General features: G+C 43.3%; 1 protein-coding gene across 1 annotated transcript in view; it reads right to left on the minus strand.

Annotated features, from left to right (window-relative positions):
• Positions 1–18851, minus strand: part of NIBAN1 (niban apoptosis regulator 1) — a 150113-nt gene that overhangs the window by 11877 nt on the left and 119385 nt on the right. The window contains exons 6-10 of the mRNA XM_032393194.1: positions 15275–15390; positions 9624–9728; positions 9000–9162; positions 3803–3990; positions 250–411 (exon numbers count right to left, since the gene is read on the minus strand). Of these exons, the coding sequence (XP_032249085.1) occupies positions 250–411; positions 3803–3990; positions 9000–9162; positions 9624–9728; positions 15275–15390 (734 nt within the window). The remainder of the gene's footprint in view (positions 1–249; positions 412–3802; positions 3991–8999; positions 9163–9623; positions 9729–15274; positions 15391–18851) is intronic.

An 18851-nucleotide genomic window follows, 5' to 3' on the forward strand; every position in this document is an offset into this window, starting at 1 on the left:
AAATCAAGTAATTATCAATTAATGCTACCTGATTTCCCTGAAAAAAATTTTTTTTTCTTTCTGATGTTCATTAACATGGAAGAAAGATGAAGCCAGCTGGAACGACCAAGGACGTCCTCAACTCAACATGATGATGACTGCGAAGGGCCCCACTGCCCAGAGCTGCACCAGCACACCAGCCTCGCTGGCCAGCTCTTGTTTCTCTGCTATCTCCATCCTCACCCCCACGGAGGCCCCCGCCGCTCCCACCTCCTGCATGTCGTTCTGTGTCCTCTGGACCACCAGATCCACGTGGGGGAATCGGAAGCGGCTCTTGAGATCCTGCAAACGCTCCTGAAGCAGGTTGACTTTACTGTAACAAGGTTCCATCTTCATGGAATCCAGCGGAAGATTCATGAGCCGGTCTAGATGCTGCATTTTGGTGAAGGGAAACGTTAAATACCTTCAGACTCAGGAGCAAGATTACACGCATATTCCATATTACATAAATTCTAAATGATCAAACGTACGTTAGTAGAGTGAATCACTTCTCAAATCACTGCATCTGTGACATTTCAACTGTCTTACTTGCCTCCTTCAGGGGTCCCTGGGGCAGCTCTATCGTTAGGGCAGAGACTGGTAGAGGAACCCACTGGATGACAGGAGGACCCAGGAAAGCATTTGAGGGGACTCCAATCTTAGCTCTTGATGGACTTGGGGCTCCGACTTGCAGAGCTCAAGAACTAGGTAGGCAGGCTTTTTGGCACCTGGAATTGCTGCTGGGCCCCCAGGACCTCCAAAGCCTTCTTTAATGGGGTCAGGATGCCCCTGGACCCCGGGACTCTGGGAATGAGGCCAGAATCTCCACAGTTCTCTGAGGCTCTGTCAGGGCTCACGGGGGCTTCCTCCACCGTAGGTTCTCTATGGGGCTAGTGGGTGGGGAGGTGGGTGGTAGGAAGAGGCCTGGCCTGGGAGAGGCATCCAGTTAAAAAACTGGGATTCCTCCTCCTCTGGTTTGCACAAGTAATGAAGCCACAGGGCTTCCAACAAGAGGGCAGCAATGGGCCTCCTCTGCTAAAGACGTCAGGTTTTACCAACACACGCTCACACCGTGAGTGTTGTTGCCAACAGAATGCCTTCTATTTTCCAAGCTGATTTTCAAATAATTTTAAAAATTGAATACCAGATACCTAGAAGAAACAGGTGGGTGGGCAGCGAAAGAGAAGATAGACAGGTGCTAAAAATGGACGCCCAGGGAGAACTGGGGAGTAACACAGGGTGAGTGTGAACCACAGAGGATGTGCTGTCCGATTTTCAAGTCACAGAAAAGGGACAAAGCTCAAGTTCTAGGTGTCTCTAAATAGGAATTCTTAAAGGGCCCGTTCTCATTGTGTTTGTAAAGAGAACACATCACTCTCCTTGAGAAGTGAGTTGTGGGGAGCCGCACTGAGGTAGAATTAATGATCAAACGCACAAGGTCAAACTTGTCCCTCCTCACACAATATGAAATGTATCTATTTTAAAGAAATAACAATTAAGCAGACAAGAGAGGAAAAGTGGGCTGCTGCTTTGCTCCTATCAGACGGGCCCAAGTTTAAAGGAGTGGTACTGCCTATGCTGATGAGCATATGGGGAAGAAAGTCCTCTGCCATACACAATGGACGGAAATGTAAAATTTAAATCCTTTTTTTTTTTTTTGGAAATGCAAATGGTAATATCTGTTAACAGGAGAAATAAAGCCACCTTTCAATGTAGCCATCCTGCCTTAGGAATCTATCCCACAGGAATGAAAGCATCAGAGTATAATATATGTAACAAGATTATTTATTACAGCTTTGTCCATGATGCCAGCAACATTTGGATAGCTGAATAAACCATGGGGCATTCAGACATGAAATATTATGTAGCCATTACAAAGAATGATTTAGAGCTAGAGCAGCTAACTTGAAGACAGTTTCGCGAGGTATTTTTTGAATGAGAACACTGATAAAGAGTAGGATTTGTAATACAATCCCATTTTTTAAAGAGCAAACAATCTGGAAAAAAAAAACCAGCCCATAAATGTGTATGTTTTAGGGGCGCCTGGGTGGCTCAGTCGTTAAGCGTCTGCCTTCGACTCAGGTCATGATCCCAGGGTCCTGGGATCGAGCCCCACATCGGGCTCCCTGCTCAGGGGGAAGCCTGCTTCTCCCTCTCCCACTCCCCCTGCTTGTGTTGCCTCTCTCGCTGTCTCTCCCTCTGTCAAATAAATAAATAAAATCTTAAAAAAAATGTGTATGTTTTATAGCTATATAAGCAGGGAGAAAAGTACAGAATGGTATATGCTAAGATGTTAACATTAGTTACTTGAAGGGATGTGGGTAGTGGGGGAGAGGGGAAGAGGGACAGTAAAGTCAAGTTTTAAAAAAGATTGCGAAAAGGAACTTGAAAATATTTATAAAATGTGTCTTGTTTATGTATAATTACATGTGTATGTATGCATAAATAAATAAGAAAGGGGGGAAAAAAGAGAGGTATCTGGTTTTATCCACGGACTGATAGTGATATGTCAAGTATAAACCAAGCTGCCACATTATGTGAGTGATTCCTGAACTTTAGGGTACCTCACGTCCTTGGGAGGCCTTGTGAAACAGAATGCTGGGCCCTACCCCCAGAGTTTCCGATTCAGTAGATTGTTGGTGGGGGCCTGAGAATTTGCATTTTTAACAGCCAGCTGATGACACTACTGGTCTGGGGACCACACTTTGAGAAACATTGTTTTCATCACAAGTCTATATTTTTGGAAACAAATGAACAAACAAAATTTATATCAAGAGGATATATGTTTCTGTATTTGTATGAACAAGAAACAAGTATGTGAAAACACATTCTAAGTTATTTATATTAGTTAATTCAGCGAGTTGGGAGTGGAGGTAGCCTAGGAGTTGGGGTGGGCATGGGTTGATGTGGGAAACAAAAGCAGAAGAAAAATATTTAATTTCCTTACTACCTACAGCCCACTGACAAGTCCTTGAAACAGGAAGAGTGACATTCCTCTAGGGACTCAACTGTCCCGATGTTGATGCTTTGTTAAGGGCAAAAGACAACCCTAGCCCGACCCCCCGCTCCACGATCCTGTAAGTCTACTTTTATATATAAAAATTCCTTTGGAAACTTTCTTTACCTCTACTCCCCCAAGATACATGTTGGCAATCATCCCCCAAGCATATGACCTACTGATATACATCTGAAGGTCTCATGATTCAGGTTTTATTAGACAGAAATAAATGACCTTTTCCCAACAATAGCTAGCCCCCTCAAGGTCCTGGAAACCTTGCTTCCAAAATCCTTCAGAGACTTATGCTATCTCTAACCCCCTCCCAACTTGAAAATATATAATGGGCCACTCCTCATGACCCCCACACAGCTCTTTCTGCCCACGGGTCCTGTCCCCGTGCTTTAACAAAACCACCTTTTTGCACCAAAGATGTCTCAAGAATTCTTTCTTGGCCGTCGGCTTCGAACCTCTTTCCTAACCTCTTTCCTACATCATGGGTGATCAATTTTGCGCATATATATTTTTTGTCTATATATATATATTGTTTCACTTGCACAAGCACATTATTAGTTTTGCAACCTGAAAAACATTAATAAAGGAAATCAGGTGAACGGACAGATAAATGGGGTGGCTGGCTGAATGAAAGAAATAGATGAATGGATAGAAGGAAGTGGGGGGAGGGAGGAAGAAAGGAAAGGAAAGAATGCACAAATGCAGATAAAGGCCCAAGAGAAAGGCAGCCCCAGGCAGGCCATTCACACTCAGTTCCTTGGCTCCATATCTCACCTCCTTAAGCTGGGCATTGTCTTTGGTGGTCTGAAAGTTCTGGTTAAGTTCATCCACTTCTTTTTCAAAGAGTGAGCGTACTTCACTGAATCCTGAGCTCACCGGCCCCATGAGCTCCTCCAGAATGGACGCCAAGAACGGTTGCACACTTTCCGCACAGCTTCTTTCTGCGGGCTGGGCCACCATGGCTGAGATAGGAAAAAGGCAGAAAACCATCACTTACTATGGGCAAAATTGGGTTCAAAGTCCCTGGAGCCAGGCCAGGGGTGGGCAGTGCCCCAGAGAGCCATTTAACAACCCAGGCAAGCTCAAACGGGCAAGACAGACCAGCACAGAGAGTCCCAGGCCAGTATTCACCAGAATGGAAAACCATTAGATGTTTTTAGAATTGAAACAAACAATCCCTCCCTTCCCCAAGCTTTCCTCTGCCCTGGGATGAAGTGCATTTTTCTGTGTGGTCCCTATGATCACGCAATGCCTAATAGAAAACAGAAAATGCTGGTGATCCACCTATTTATTATCAGCATCATTGTTATATATGCGTAATTTGTCTTCTAAAAAACACAACTTACTAAGTTTTTAAATTGAGGTATAACTGACGTGTAACATTATATTAGTTTCAGGTGTACAACATGATGATTCAATATTTGTATATAACAATTTATTAAGTTTTAATTAATTTCTCTAAGAGTTAATCAGCTCATAGAATTCAATTCCCCTCTCCCCTCCTCAAGAGACGTTTTAAAAACTCAGACACAGTCTTTTCTTGGGCAAACAGAAACAAATTTCATTCAAAACAAATACCACCCCACCTCCCACTCCCACACCCAATTTTTTTTTAAAAAGGCTATTTTTTTACCCGATAATCACGGAAAACAAGCACAGTGACAAAAATATAGAGAGCACAGAAAAATCATAAAGAGGGATGAAAGAAATGTAACCACATTTCCTGGGGGCAAATCCTGCCCTTTGATTTAAAAAAGGAAGAGCATTGGGGCGCCTGGGTGGCTCAGTCGTTAAGCGTCTGCCAGGCATTGGGCTCTCTGCTCAGCAGGAAGCCTGCTTCTCCTTCTCCTGCTCCCCCTGCTTGTGTTCCCTCTCTGTCTCTCTCTGTCAAACAAATAAATAAAATTTAAAAAAAAAGTAAAAGAGGAAGAGCATAGTAAAGATGCTCATTCAGGAAGTCTGGATAGGACGTGGAAATCTGCATTTTTTTTAAAGTGCTAAGGTGAAGGTCAGATTAGCCAGGTTTAAAAGCAGATCTAGTGAGGGAAGGCTAAGCTGGAAAAGGATTGAGCTTGCTCTGTACACTGGAAGGTTAGCTTTGTGGCTCTGGTAAGTCACATGGCCCTTGTCACCGTACCACAGAACCGAGAAAGGAAGGACAAGCATATCTGGGTGTCCAATCCATTTTATTACATGGAAAATCAGAGGCCTGGAGATGTCCGAGGGCTTGACCAAGGTCAAACCCTAATTTGCAGATCGAGGACTATACTTCAAGTGTATTTCTTAATCTTTTATTGGCAAATAAGGTGCTTAGAGTGAGATGAATGGGCACGTTCTTCTTTCAGTTTGCAGAAATATTTCACAGGTATGGAGGATCAGACTGCCTCTTACTTGGAGAATCTGAGCTGACTATTCATATTATGAATAATTCAAAAATATTTGGTATATAAAATATTAAAGAGGTCATAGAACTGCTAGGGAAAAAAAAAACCTTTTGATTGTATGATTTAAATATGAAACGATCTATGACTTCTAAAAATGACTTGCTTGGTACCAAAATGCAAAATTGCATGTCGGGAGAATAAATGAATTATTTATCAATTAACTTGGAGAGAAGGACTGTTTGAAAAGCACCTGACTGAAATTTCAGAATAATCATGAACACAGGTAACATGCAGTAAAGATTTAGTGGCGGATGGCGGGTTTCACCCACTGAGCGGGGAGGAAATGGACTCCGGCAGGGGTGGTGGAGACCCTGCTCCCCTCTGCCTGTGCCCCACTGATGTCTGTGTACCAGCAGGGGCTGCAGCCTCCTCTCAGTGCCTTCATTCAGTGCTCCTTTGCCCTGGGCCTTCCTTCCTCCACCTCTGCTTGTGAACAACCCACTCACCTCTTCAAGACCCAGTACACACTTCACCCACTCGGACGGCCGAATGCCCTTGGCACCACCATGCAGCTCCCTGAGCTGCGAGCTGCCTGCTGGTGCTTCCTTCTGGATGGAATACATTCGACACCCCACATGGACACGCTCTGCTGACTTCCAGGCATGTCGAGACGCCATTGTGATGAATACTGTTCGGTGACACACGGATTCATAAACTCATCCAGAAGTTAGGGAGCACAGGGACGAAGATGGAAAGTGTTGGTATTAGAGGGGTTTGGAGCCTGACTCAGTTTTGGAATCTGGCCAAGTTCCTTAATCTCTGCTTCGGTGTTCTTATCTGGGAGGTGGAGATCATGGGACGCATGACTTCTGGGGGTTGGGGTGACAATGAAGCAGGCTTACTGTGTTCAGATGCTTGGAACCGTATGTGGCACTCGGGAAGCACTCCCGGACTGTGAGCCCTTGTCCCACCTGTTGGCATCATCCTTTTTTCCCATCAACCGACACAAAAACAGTGCTATTGTTATAAGGAGCCCACAGTGTTTTTTGAAGCTGAAATAGTTCCTGGCTGGGAACCACAGTGTCCTCTGTTCCTGCTTCTCTTATGGCACCTTTCCCATTTTTTCCCTGCTGTTTCAGAATCTGCAACATGCCTCATATCCTCTTGTTGTAAAATCATGCTGTCTTTGTTGAATCCTCGTAGCCCTTGTATTCAGTAGGAGCAGGATAAATGTTTATTGAATGAATAAATATTGTGGGGCAGGACTAAAGATTGGTTGCTTGACTCTCAAGAGTCATATGGGAGGAAATGGAAAGATCACTGCTTAATACTCCCAAAATTCTTTCAAAATCCAAAGCCCTTTATTGATGCAGTCTGAAGTATACAGTTGATCCTTGACCAATGCCGAGGTTAGGGGTGCTGACCACCCCTGTGTCGTTGAAAATCTGTGTATTACTTCTGACTCCCCCAAAACTAAATAGCCTACTGTGTTGAACAGAAGCCGTACCCATAATATAAACAGTTGACGAACACGTATTTTGTATGTTGTGTGTGTTATATACTGTATGCTTGCAATAAAATAAGCTAGAGAAGGGTGCCTGGGTGGCTCAGTCGGTTGAGTGTCTGCCTTTGGCTCAGGTCATGATCCCGGGATCCTGGGATCGAGCCCCATATCAGGCTCTCTGTTCAGCAGGGAGCCTGCTTCTCCCTCTCCCTCCGCCTGCCGCTCTGCCTACTTGTGTGCACTCTCTCTCTCTCTGTCAAATAAATAAAATCTTTAAAAAAACAAAAGCTAGAGAAAATATAATGTTACCAAGAAAATCATAAGGAAGAGAAAATATATTTACAGTACTGGACTGAATTTATCCAAAAAAAAAAAAAACCCACCTATAAATGCACATGTGCAGGTCAAACCCATGTTGTTCAAGGCTCAACTGTACTTTATTGTTTTAAAGGTGGAGAACCAGAGGCCCAGTTAAAATGTGTTTCTGATATTCCCTTGTAAAAAGACATGATCATGACTTCCTTTCAAAGATCCTTTTAGGAAACAAAGACTTGTATAGGGCAGAGTGCTTTTCCATCTTATGTGGGATATACTGGAGCCACAGAGTGAGAGAGAAACTGGTTGAATTCGGGCCAGGAGAATGGCCACAGTGAGGCCCAGTGAGGCCCAGCTCCCTGGAACGTGGCCTCAGGAGTTGGGTGCTGGCAGTTTTAGGTTGTATAAGCACTTCAGTATAGTCAATTCTAGATCAGTTGTGCTAACGGAGGAACGGATAATAGTAAGGACATAACGCTTAGGTTAATTTGTGTGCCTCAGAAGGCACCACATGAACAGTCGTGCACGGACACAGACAGGCACATCCTTGCTAGAGGCATGCCTCCTCTCTATTCTCTCGCAGAAGAACCGGCTGGAAGGGCTCGGAGGGGAGCTGGGCTGCAGTGTGAACGGGGCCTGAAGGGCAGAGGATAATCCACCAAGCAGACAACCCCTGTCAGGTTCTAAGTCTCTTGAGTATAGGAACTGAGTCCCCTGTTCACTGCTAAAGCTCCAGCACCTTGCTCAGAAAGCACTTAGTACATATTTTTTTAGTGAGTGAGCGAGCAAATGAGCAAGTGAGTGAAGACTCTGAAAATCGACAATATAAGATTGCTGATAAACAACTGCAGAGGAACCAGCATGCTTCTCTGAAATGACATTCGGTGTGCTGTGCTTGTTGGGATGTAGGAATTAACATTTAACATGTTATCCTGTAGAATTCCTTAGAGGCCATCTCAGGCCTCTTGTGAGGGCACAGGCAGCCATTTTTCTGTCAATAGTCACATCGCGAACATTCGTGACATTGCGGCCCAGGAGGTCTCAGTTCCAACTACTCAACTCTGCCCTTGAAGCATGAACGCAGCCACAGACGATACATAAATGAACGGGCATGGCTGTGTCCCGATGAAATGTTATTTACAGAAATAGGCAGTGGGCCCGATTTGGGTCCGGGGCCTCAGCTGGCAGACCTCCCTCTCAGGGCCCCTCCTGATGACAGAGGAGGACACTAAGGCACATAGAAGTCAAGTGACCTTCCCAAGTCACACCTGACGGGCCAATGCTGCACTTATGACTAGAATCTACATTTACCGACTCTAAGCCAATTTTCTTCTTGTGAAAAGAAAATCCATTTTTTCACGCATTCAAGTATTTGCTGAGAGTCGGAATATACCAGGCATGGTACTAGGCCCTGGGTGTGCCTGAGTGAAACAGGGGCCACATGGTCCTGTTCTTAGAGAGCTTATGGCAGAGAAGGGGCGCACGTAGAAGCCAATACAATGAACGTAAGAAGTGCTGCAACAGGGCAGGGGCCGTGTCAGAACAGGCGGGCACCACAGGCAAGAAGCAGACTCTCCTCCACTTTGCGTCACCGAAGTCTCCTTGGGAAGGTCCAGGCCCTTACTTGCATATCCCCTTTACACCTGTTATCACTTCTTCCCAATTCTGTCAGTTCAGTTTTCCTCTGAAATCATGAATTCTGACTACATGGTGGAGCCCTACACGCACAGCTCATTGAGCTGTAGGAGCGTGGATTATCTCCACTGACCTTTGATCTTTCCAATCAAAAAGTTCTTTGAGTTCACGATCTGATCCATGTCCGAACGGATGGTTCCCTCCAGGCCCTTCGTCAGAGCGCGGCACTCCTCCTTTAAGGCACTTAATCCTTCTGAAACTTGATGCCGAACCAGGTTGTAGGCCTCCTCAAGGAGCTGTAACAGAGAACAGCACAGAAATCAGGGGCTCTGTCATGTGCGAGCGCCGGGGGAGCCAAGCAGAGGGAGGAGGGCTAATCACAGATTATCTTATCATAAACACGACTGCAGGCACACTGTGATTTTTCTTTCAAGGTTTGAGTCTGTTTGGATTAGTCCTCATGCAAGTGAGACTGAGCAGACTGGAGGTAGGCAGTTCTCCACCCAGGGAAGGAATTATTTAAAAAAAACGAAAGAAGAAGAAGAGAAAGGAAGGAAGGAGGGGAGGGAGGGAGGAAGGGAGGGAGGGAGGGAGAGAGAGAGAGAGAGAGAGAGAAAGAAAGAAAGAAAGAAAGAAAAAAGAAAGAAAGAAAGGAAGGAAGGAAAGAAGGAAAGAAAGAAAGAAACTGCCCTAAAAAAAGAAGGGAAAGGGACGTTCATTTTGAGGAGCACAGTCGCGTAGCAAAGTCATGGCTTACACTGAGCCAGGCCCTCTTTCTGTCGTTCTTCTTCCCCTTCATTTTGGGCAGAAGGTCTGTCTGAAGGGTTGGCAGGAGGTCCTCCATCACCAAGTTACTCAGGATCTGGGGAGAGGAAGACAGTCCCAGAGTGAGTTGGGTAGTGATTACTGAATCTGAGCATCAGGCCTGCTGAAGTTGTCATGATTGGCAGTCCGGATCCTGGCAACTAAGATTGTCCCGGACTACATAAAATCTGTTAGGCTGATAGTTTCACTCTGGTTCTGAGGCTACAGAAATCTCAACTAAAGACAATCTTGGAGGGTAAACGTTCTTAAATATTTGCAAAGAATAGTAATGTCTGCTGACGGTTTGCCATCAGAAAGGACAAATTCCTCAAATTCACACTTCTTCAAACTAGAAGAATCTAGTGCATTTAGGATAAAAGGCAAAAGTTTAGTTATGGATAAGGGCATCCTTAGCAACCTCGTGACAGGGATCAGGCTTGGTTTTGGTGGCTTGAGTCCTTTTCTGTGTCCTCTGAGACCATCATGCCTCCTCAAGTTCCCTTGGGATCTATGTGTCTTCATGCTCTTTGTCCCTGCCGTCTCCTGAACCCCACCTCCATTATCTTTAAAGTTTAGAGAAAGAAGGGAGTAACAAATACTTAGAACAACTGGACATTTGTGGGATGAGCAGAACACGGGCGAGAGGATCTAAAGTCTTCAGAATGTTTAAAAAAAAAAAATTTGCTCCCAAGTTACTCCTGAGATGTTGCTGGGCTCCATGAAAATGTTGTTTGTTTTGTTTTTTTAATCTGAGCATGTTCTCCATGTCCACATATTACAGTGCTCCATGTAACACCAACTTCTCCTTCCTTAACTAGCCATCTCCCTCCGAATTGGAGCAGATTTGTTTTTCAGATTCAGTTTTACTATGAATCTTTTGGGGCTCACAGCTTAGTTTTCAGTATCAGGCTGCAAAACAAGATTTATAAAAGAAAAAGAGTAATTTTGGGAATGTGACATCTGTTCTATGAATTTAAAATGATAATTGCGCAAAATAATTGACCTCCTTCTCATAAAAATTCAAATTAGGCTTTGGGAATTACGGAAGATGTTTTCCTGAGGTCATTGGTCAGCCTCATGCTAGTGCAAATACTCATGAGCTCACAAGATTTTGCCTTTCACCAAGGGCTCTGTTACAGCAGGGTGGAAAACTTTAGCTGAACTGTCCAGGAACACTCCCAGGGTAGAGGTGGGTGAGCCGTCCAATCCCCCTGTGCCTGTGGGTCCTTGGGAGAGCAGACTGGTCAGGTCAGTGCAGGGAGTGGGGCTCCTGTCACCTGCGATGTAGAACTTTGTGGTGTGACGAAGATTGTAATGGGGATAGGATTTCCCCAAGTCCTGGTAATTCATTGGTGGGGATGTTTTTCTTTCTTAACCATTCTTTGGGAGCAGTCAAGAGGTGAGCCAGAATTTTTGAGGAATTTGAGAGGAACGTGATATGTGCAAGCTCCATGGAGATTAGCAGGTCCAACAATTAGATTCAAGTAGGTAATTAATAATCCATGGACCCTCCCCCTATCCTGCTTGGTGGAGTAAGTCCTTAGTAGGAACACACCTGCCCGAGACTGATGGAAGTGTAGCATGGGGAGAATGAGCTAGGAAAATAAGGAGCCTGAAGGCAGAGCTTAAAATCAATGGGAAATGTTATCTTAGTTGATAGTGTTAAATCAGGGTCATAATAATTGCCTAATTCATCCTTTTGCAGATATTAGTTTGAGTCTGAACATAAGCATGAAATGGGTTTGAAAAGATGAAAATGTTACAAAGGCCAAAGGAAAAATATTCCATTTGGGTGGGCTTATAGTTTTCTTTTAGTCTTTCCCATAATGTTCCAAGAAATTGTGTTCTATTTTATAATTTAGGGAATTGAAAAGGAAATATGTCTGGGAAAAAAAAAAAAGAGAAGGGGAATAGGAGTGGGTTGCAAGGGTGTAGGGCTTGGCAACACCACAGGCCAGGCAGAGCCTCGAAGCGCTGAGGCCCAACTGTGTCCATCCCAACGCTGAGTAACCCTCTTCCTCCACCCTCCAGCCCGCCCCCCATCCTTGTGCAGCCCCCCGCACCCGCCCAGGGTCTGCTCTGATTCCCTACCTGGGTCAGCTCTTCATGAGCAGGGTCCAAAGCCCTGGGGCTATTCTAGGGAAAGCAGCTAGTCAAATAAGTAAGCCATACTAATGAAGGGGTTCCTCAACCTTCTCCCCCAGAACAAGATCTATCGAGTATTTTTAGGGCCCTAAAAATACCACTTTTGCTTTTAAAAAAAAATGGTGTGTGTGTGTGTGTGTAAATTTAACTGCTGGGATGTGTAGATTTTAAAATTCCATCACACATATAAGAAACCAAACATGCCATTAGGTTGGTCAAAATCAACAAACCCAGGCTCACTCCCTGAAGACCACACCATGTGTTACGTTCCAGATGCTGACGCTGTGGGGAAGATGTGAGGTCCAGAGAGACTGCTCTTCTTCCTGAGACTGGCCCGATGGTCTGACCAGGCTGTCGGCCTTGTGCCTTTTATGTTACTGTGTGGCCATGGGTGAAAGAATCATTTAAAGGGGTCACATTCAAGGTCATTAGACAAAAGACAACTCTGAAATGTATGGAGAAGGCCTAAAATGTGGATAGTTTTCTTGTCTTGAAACTACCTGTTCTGTGGGAATTATGAGCTACTTTCTCAGCTCATCTGATTAATTTAAAGGCAAATTTAAATTTATAGTAACACTTATAAGATAATAAATATATATTACATAAATGTTACTATGATAAATAATAAATATACCAAATAACTGTAAATACTTTACATTTTGCAAACTGCTTTCCTTCATGACCTCATCTGTTACATTTTTATAGATGAGTAGGAACTATATTGAAGTTTTTACTAGTATACAAATATTTTCACCTTAATCGTCCGTAGGCAAGTTATCCTAAGATATTTGCTCTGCCTGGACACTTGCCTGAAAAATAACCCCTACCATGAGGGCCCACCAGACTTGCTATGTGAGTCATTACTATGAAGATAATAATGTAACAATGCTGAGCATCTTCTGAATATCAGGCCCTGAGGTAGAGGGGGTTAGGACAAAATGATCAAATTTTTAGTAGATCTGAAAAAAGTGCAAACAAACGCAGTGCTTTAAACAAAAGATGTCATATTCTTAAACTCAGTTATGTCATCCCATTTTTTTTTTTTTTTTTAATTACTTGGTAGCTTTTTTGGGCCTCTGATCTCTTTTTCCTGTGAGCATTACGAGAGACACTGCTTCAGCTCCATGCGTGAGGTTACAGGGAAGCATACGCTCCCTGGGCCCCAGACAAGGGGGTTTTCGAGCCCATTTCCTTGCATTTTCTTTCACTGGCTTCTCCATGCAGAGCCAGACATGGCTCAAAATGTGTTTCCATCCCAGACTGGCTCTGTGACCTCAGCCAACCTCTCTGCATGTTCTTTTTCTCACCTGGAGGGTGATGGACAGATAATCCTTGAAATGCCCTTCCAGCGCTCACATTTTAGGAGTCTGACTTCCCCACAGATACTCAGATTCCTGGGGGAGCAAAACTTACTGGGTCACTTGATAACTCCAGCTTTTACTGATCTCTTCTCTGTTTTTGTTTAGTTTAGTTCTGCTTTCCCACTTATGGTATTTTTTTATACTGCAAAATTAGCACCTTCCTATCACTGCTTCGTGCCAATGTTTTATGATGTCCATATATGTGCAGACCCACATATGCTTACCCACACACACTTCTAACACTGCCTTGTTCTACATCTAGGTATGACTTGCCTCACTGCGATGGCAAAGGATGAGTCATTTAGTTCTCTTGCTCCTCCTAGCGCTTTGCACATTATCAACCCAAAGCAAAAGGCAGAAGGTCAACAAAAGAAACATGATACTCAATGCAAAGAAAGGATTCATTAAGTACCTGCTTTTGATGGGGCATCATGAAGACATGTGAGCCGCCATGAGATTTCAAATGAAAGAAAAGATCAAGCAAGTAGCATAGGTAAACTTGAGGAGTTAAATAAATGTTGAACTTGGTCGAGTTCCATTGTTGGTGTTGATCTTTCACGGGACCAGGAATTGGAAGCCATCATTTCCTTTGCCATTTGTCCACTTAGCATGAAGTGGTGACCATGAAGCTATCAGCTGCACGGGGCAGGGACCGTCCTGTCCCACCCATCCTCTGGATCACCAGCACCCACCATGGTGCCTGGCATACAGGGGCTCAATAGTTGTTGAGTGACTAAAACCAGACAAGGCACTTAACTGTTATATGCCTCCCTCGGTTTTCTCATTTACAAAATGGAAATACTAGCAACCTCATGAGATCAGTAAGATGAACACACAGAATTAGGATTTGAACATTAAAAAGCACTACACAAAGGCATTTTAATACTGGTATATCTACTAAATATGTTGGTTTACATGGCAGGCTTCAGCCTCCCCTTTTGCTTTCATTTTTCTTTTTGGCATAAGTACAGTTAGTCCTTAATCCTCTCAGACTGACAAATGGATGCGCTTCCCCCAAATATCAGAAACCAAGAATTGGCTAAAGTGCTGGAATAAGTCTCAGGCTAAGAAATAAATGAGTTTAGAATCCTCCAAAGGGAGGGAAAAAAGAAGCTTCTGAGTCATATGGTTAAACAATGAAGAATAGCCCCATCATCATGAGCAAATGTTTTCGGCGTTAGATGTTTCATGACCATATGAAGGCAAGGCCCCATCTGGTCTCTTCCAAATATTGGCTCCTAATAACAAATTCCACCGGCCCCCAAAAGAGGCACTCGGGGAGATGAGGGGAAATTAAAGAACAGCATTGTTGGACCCTGTGTGCCTCTAATTAAATAATGCCATACCCAGCCTCCTCTTCCTGGCTGAATCAGCCATGTGATTGGTGTTCTCATGGACACAGTTTCCTTGGAGATTTGTGACAATGTCCCTGGTACCAAGCCAATGGAGGTACTCAGCCCATGACTAGCATTTAATCAAGGTCATGGGAAGTTATATCAGGCCACGGGGGATAGAAAACTAGAAGAGGTAAATAAAATGCACGGAAAACTGTCTAATGCTTTTAAAATGTGTTTCCTTGACTTCGTTTATAGATCATTCAACACATAAAGACAAGCGCATGCCAAATAGTTTTCCGACAACATCTCACTTAATGCTCAGAACCCTGCAAGGTAAACATTATCATTACTCTCTTTCTCAGAGGACTAACCTGAGACGAAAAGAGGTCCAATAACTTGGCAAGATTTAGCCCAAGTCCACTGACCTAAGCCCCCACCGCACATGTTTGCTTATGGTCTGGAAGCACGAGGCCAGTTGAAAGAATCATGCTTTGTGTAGAAAGCAGTAGAAGCAGCTCTCCCCATTGCCGTTGCAGCGTTTCAGGCTGCCCTGTTTACTGCCCGGTCTGGAGGTTTTTGGAGAGGGTGCCTAATAGCTTGTGGACCAAATGCTTCTAGACGATGAGAGAAACGGCCTTTGGAACTACATCTTCTGTTCTTGCAACTTTTATTGTTTGATTTTTAAAAAATTTTTTAAATTACGACTCTGACCTCCCACGTGTAGACAGAGAAGAGGGTCCAGAATTTTGAGCCCGTGTTACCTGGACTTCATCCCCCGTGATCATTTCCCACGAGCCATAGTGTCCCTTCTCCTGCCGGAAGAACTGTACAGCTTCTAGAAACGCTTGGGCTTCGAACGTCGTCTGCTTCATGTAATCTAAGAGACAGAGGCAAGGGCATTTAGCAGAGAAGAATACTTCTACATTTGACCATGGCTCTTCAGGGGACCTAATATGACCTGAATGTTACAAGGGAGAGAATTATGAGACACAGAAAAATTAAGCAGGTGCCGAATTCAAAGTTCATGTGCAGATGTGAATTACACTCCTTGCTCCCCATAGCAGCGGATTCATTCTGTCCGTTCCTGGGCAGACTGGCTAGGACGAGAAGCAGATGAACCCCCCTTTATCTTTATGCCTCCAATCATAGCACCTCACTACGTAGACCATTTCTTCACAGGGCTTTGTGTAGCCATGGAACATCCCCCCCCCGCCCCCCCTTCCCTGAACAAAACTCTGATTTCTTTGTGGCTTGATAACAACTTTCTGTCAAAAGGACATCAATATAATATGCTGATTTATGCAAACAAAGGATGACAATGGCTAACAACTATATAGCAAGAGACTGTTCTTCTGAGCATGTTACATATTTCACTGAAACCTCACAAGAACCTTTGAGGTGTTATTATCATCTTGATTATATAGATGCTCCAGAAGCCCAGAAAGATTAATTAATTGCCTGAGGTCATACAGCTCGTAAGTGTGTGAACTCAGGCAGTCTGATCCAGTCAGACCACACTACACTGTTCCAGCACCACGCTACACTACCTCACGTATTAGTTTTCCGGGTTTGCCCTTCCAAACAGATTAGATTTTATTTTTTTATTATTTTATTTTATTTAAAATAATTAATTAACATATAGTGTGTTATTAGTTTCAGAGGTAGAGTTCAGGGATTCATCAGTCATATAACACCCAGGGCTCATCACATCATGTGCCCTCCTTAATGCCCATCACCCAGTGACCCCATTCCCCCACTCCCCTTCCCTCCAGCAAGCCTCAGATTGTTTCCTATCGTCTCTTACAGTGTGTCTCCCTCTCTGATTTAATCTTATTTTATTTTTCCCTTCCTTCCCTTATAATCCTCTGTTTTGTCTCTTAATTTCCACATATGAGTGAAATCATATAATTCTTTCTCTGGTTGACTTATTTAGCTTAGCATAATACCCTGTAGTTCAAGCCATATCTTTGCAAATGGTAAGATTTCTTTTTTTTTTTTTTGATGGCTGAGTAATATTCCATTGTATATATACACCACATCTTTATCCATTCATCTGTTGAAGGACATCTGGGCTCTTTCCATAGCCAAACATACTAGATTTTAAAAGGTGCTATGTCTGAGAGGAGATATTTAATGGCAGGATTTTAAGTGTGGTTGGGGGAGCAAGGGCTCAATAGCCTTCCCAGAATTCCACAAATCACAGCGTGCATACAAATGTCTTCATTTCTGCTATGAACTGAGTATTTGTGTCCCCCAGAATTCATATGTATGATAATACATACTAATCCCCAGTATGATAATATTTGGAGATAGAGCCTTTGGGAGGTATTCAGGTCAGGGAGGTATGATAGGATTACTGCCCTTCTCATGATGGAATTAGTGCCCTTATAAGAAGAGAGCTCTTCCCCCCCACTTCTCTCTCTCTCACCAGACACTGGACCTGCCAGTGCTTTGATCTTAAACTTCCAAGACCGTGATATTTTTGTTACAGCAGCCCAAACTGACCAAGGCAATTTTCAACACACAAAGCTAGCTCTTGGAGGATACAATGATTACAGAATTATAATAATCTTTTCAGGGAAATGAATCATAGAAATAATCTAATCTAACAATAAAGAAATCAAACCTTAGAAAGGGGAAATAAGGCTAAATGAAGTGATTGAAAGCACCAAGTCTCTTGTCTCCTGCGTCTCCTCCTATAGGACACGAAGTTCTCTTGCTAATAGCATATGATCTGTATTTATAGGGCAAATTAGATTAGCCAGTTGAAGGCCGCTGATTCACTGGGGACCTTCAGAGCTTTAGACAATGGGATTACTCAGTCAAGGAATGAGTGGTTGATAAGGGGGACTGGGCAGAACTGAAAAAGGATCAATCTGCTCCAGAAGGTGACAATCAATAGGCTCTAGATGACTCTTTTAAGATTGGTTTCGGAGGTCATAACCCTCAGGAACCTGGAAAAGTGAAAATACAATACATTTCAAGGCATAGCCTCTATAGAGTTCAAGCAACATTCTTCACGGTGAGGATACCACAAAGCCCTGAATCTCCACCTTCAAAAATGTGGAACTGTAACTGACATTTCTAATACTGACATAGAGATCTGCTCAAGATCTAAATCAGAAAAAGAGCATGCCTGAGAATCAAGTTTTTAAATTGAAGTATTTTCTTCCTTGTTATTTTTTCTGGCTTGGCAAATGATTTAGTGTTTAATCTTAGAGGTTTGGAAAACACAAATTAAAGTCTTGGTATAAAATTGACAGCAAGGGGGCTGTGATATGGGGCTCAGTACACTGGGAGGGACTTTACCAACAGAGATGGAAACTGTAATTATACATTGAGATTCAAGATTGACTCATGTGCTCTTATTTTTAACAGCTGTTTTCATTTCCAACCTAAGGAAACAAAGAGATGGAAGAAAATGTGGTACTTGGATGGAGTGAGAACTGCCAGACCCGCGAGCCTGGGAATAAGGTTTTAAATTCTTCATGTCCTTACAAAAAGCATAAATTTACTTATTTCTTCCCCCACTAACCTCAGTAACTGGAGGAGGTATTTGAAATCCTACTCATACCTTCCATAATTATATCAAAGCAAACTATGGCAGCCCCCCTATGTGTGTTTCCAAAAATCTTTGAAAAAAAAACAGAAGAAATGGGATTTGGAGACAATGATGTGGGAGTCAGAGAGAAGTCCAAGAGGAGAAAGAAGAGCTGGAATGTAGTAGTGGCGGATGAGACACTTTAATCTAGGCAGAAAAGAAAAGGGTTAGTAATCAGATGAACCACACAGGAAATTACAGTAATTGAACATCAGCAAGAAAGCCTAAAAGAATGAGGGCAGGGATCTAAATTCTCAACTCTCTATCATTAGGATGGATTTAAACTGGATTTTTTTTTTTTTTTTTTTTTTAAGATTTTATTTACTTATTTGTCAGAGAGAGAGAGCACGAGCAGAGGGAGAAGCAGGCTTCCTGCTGAGCAGGGAGCCCGATGCGGGACTCGATCCTGGGACTCCAGGATCATGACCTGAGCCGAAGGCAGTCGCTTAACCAACTGAGCCACCCAGGCGCCCCTTTAAACTGGATTTTAACTATTCCTTTTCCACAGGGGAAAAAAGGATCTAATCTACTGATTCATCATCAGATTTTTCAGGTTATAAACTGATCAAGTAAATTAACGTCTACAAACCTTTTAGAACAGTATCTGCCATATTAAATCCACTTTATGGATATTAATTTTTATGATTATAAGCCAAGCTCAACAGCATCTGCCAGATCATTAGGGAAATAAAGAACAAAGGTTTGCTTTGTAAAAGATAGAACTGTATTGTAATGGT

This window comes from Phoca vitulina, unplaced genomic scaffold (genome assembly GCF_004348235.1).
Source record: "Phoca vitulina isolate PV1807 unplaced genomic scaffold, GSC_HSeal_1.0 scaffold71, whole genome shotgun sequence".
NCBI classification, from domain to species: domain Eukaryota; kingdom Metazoa; phylum Chordata; class Mammalia; order Carnivora; family Phocidae; genus Phoca; species Phoca vitulina.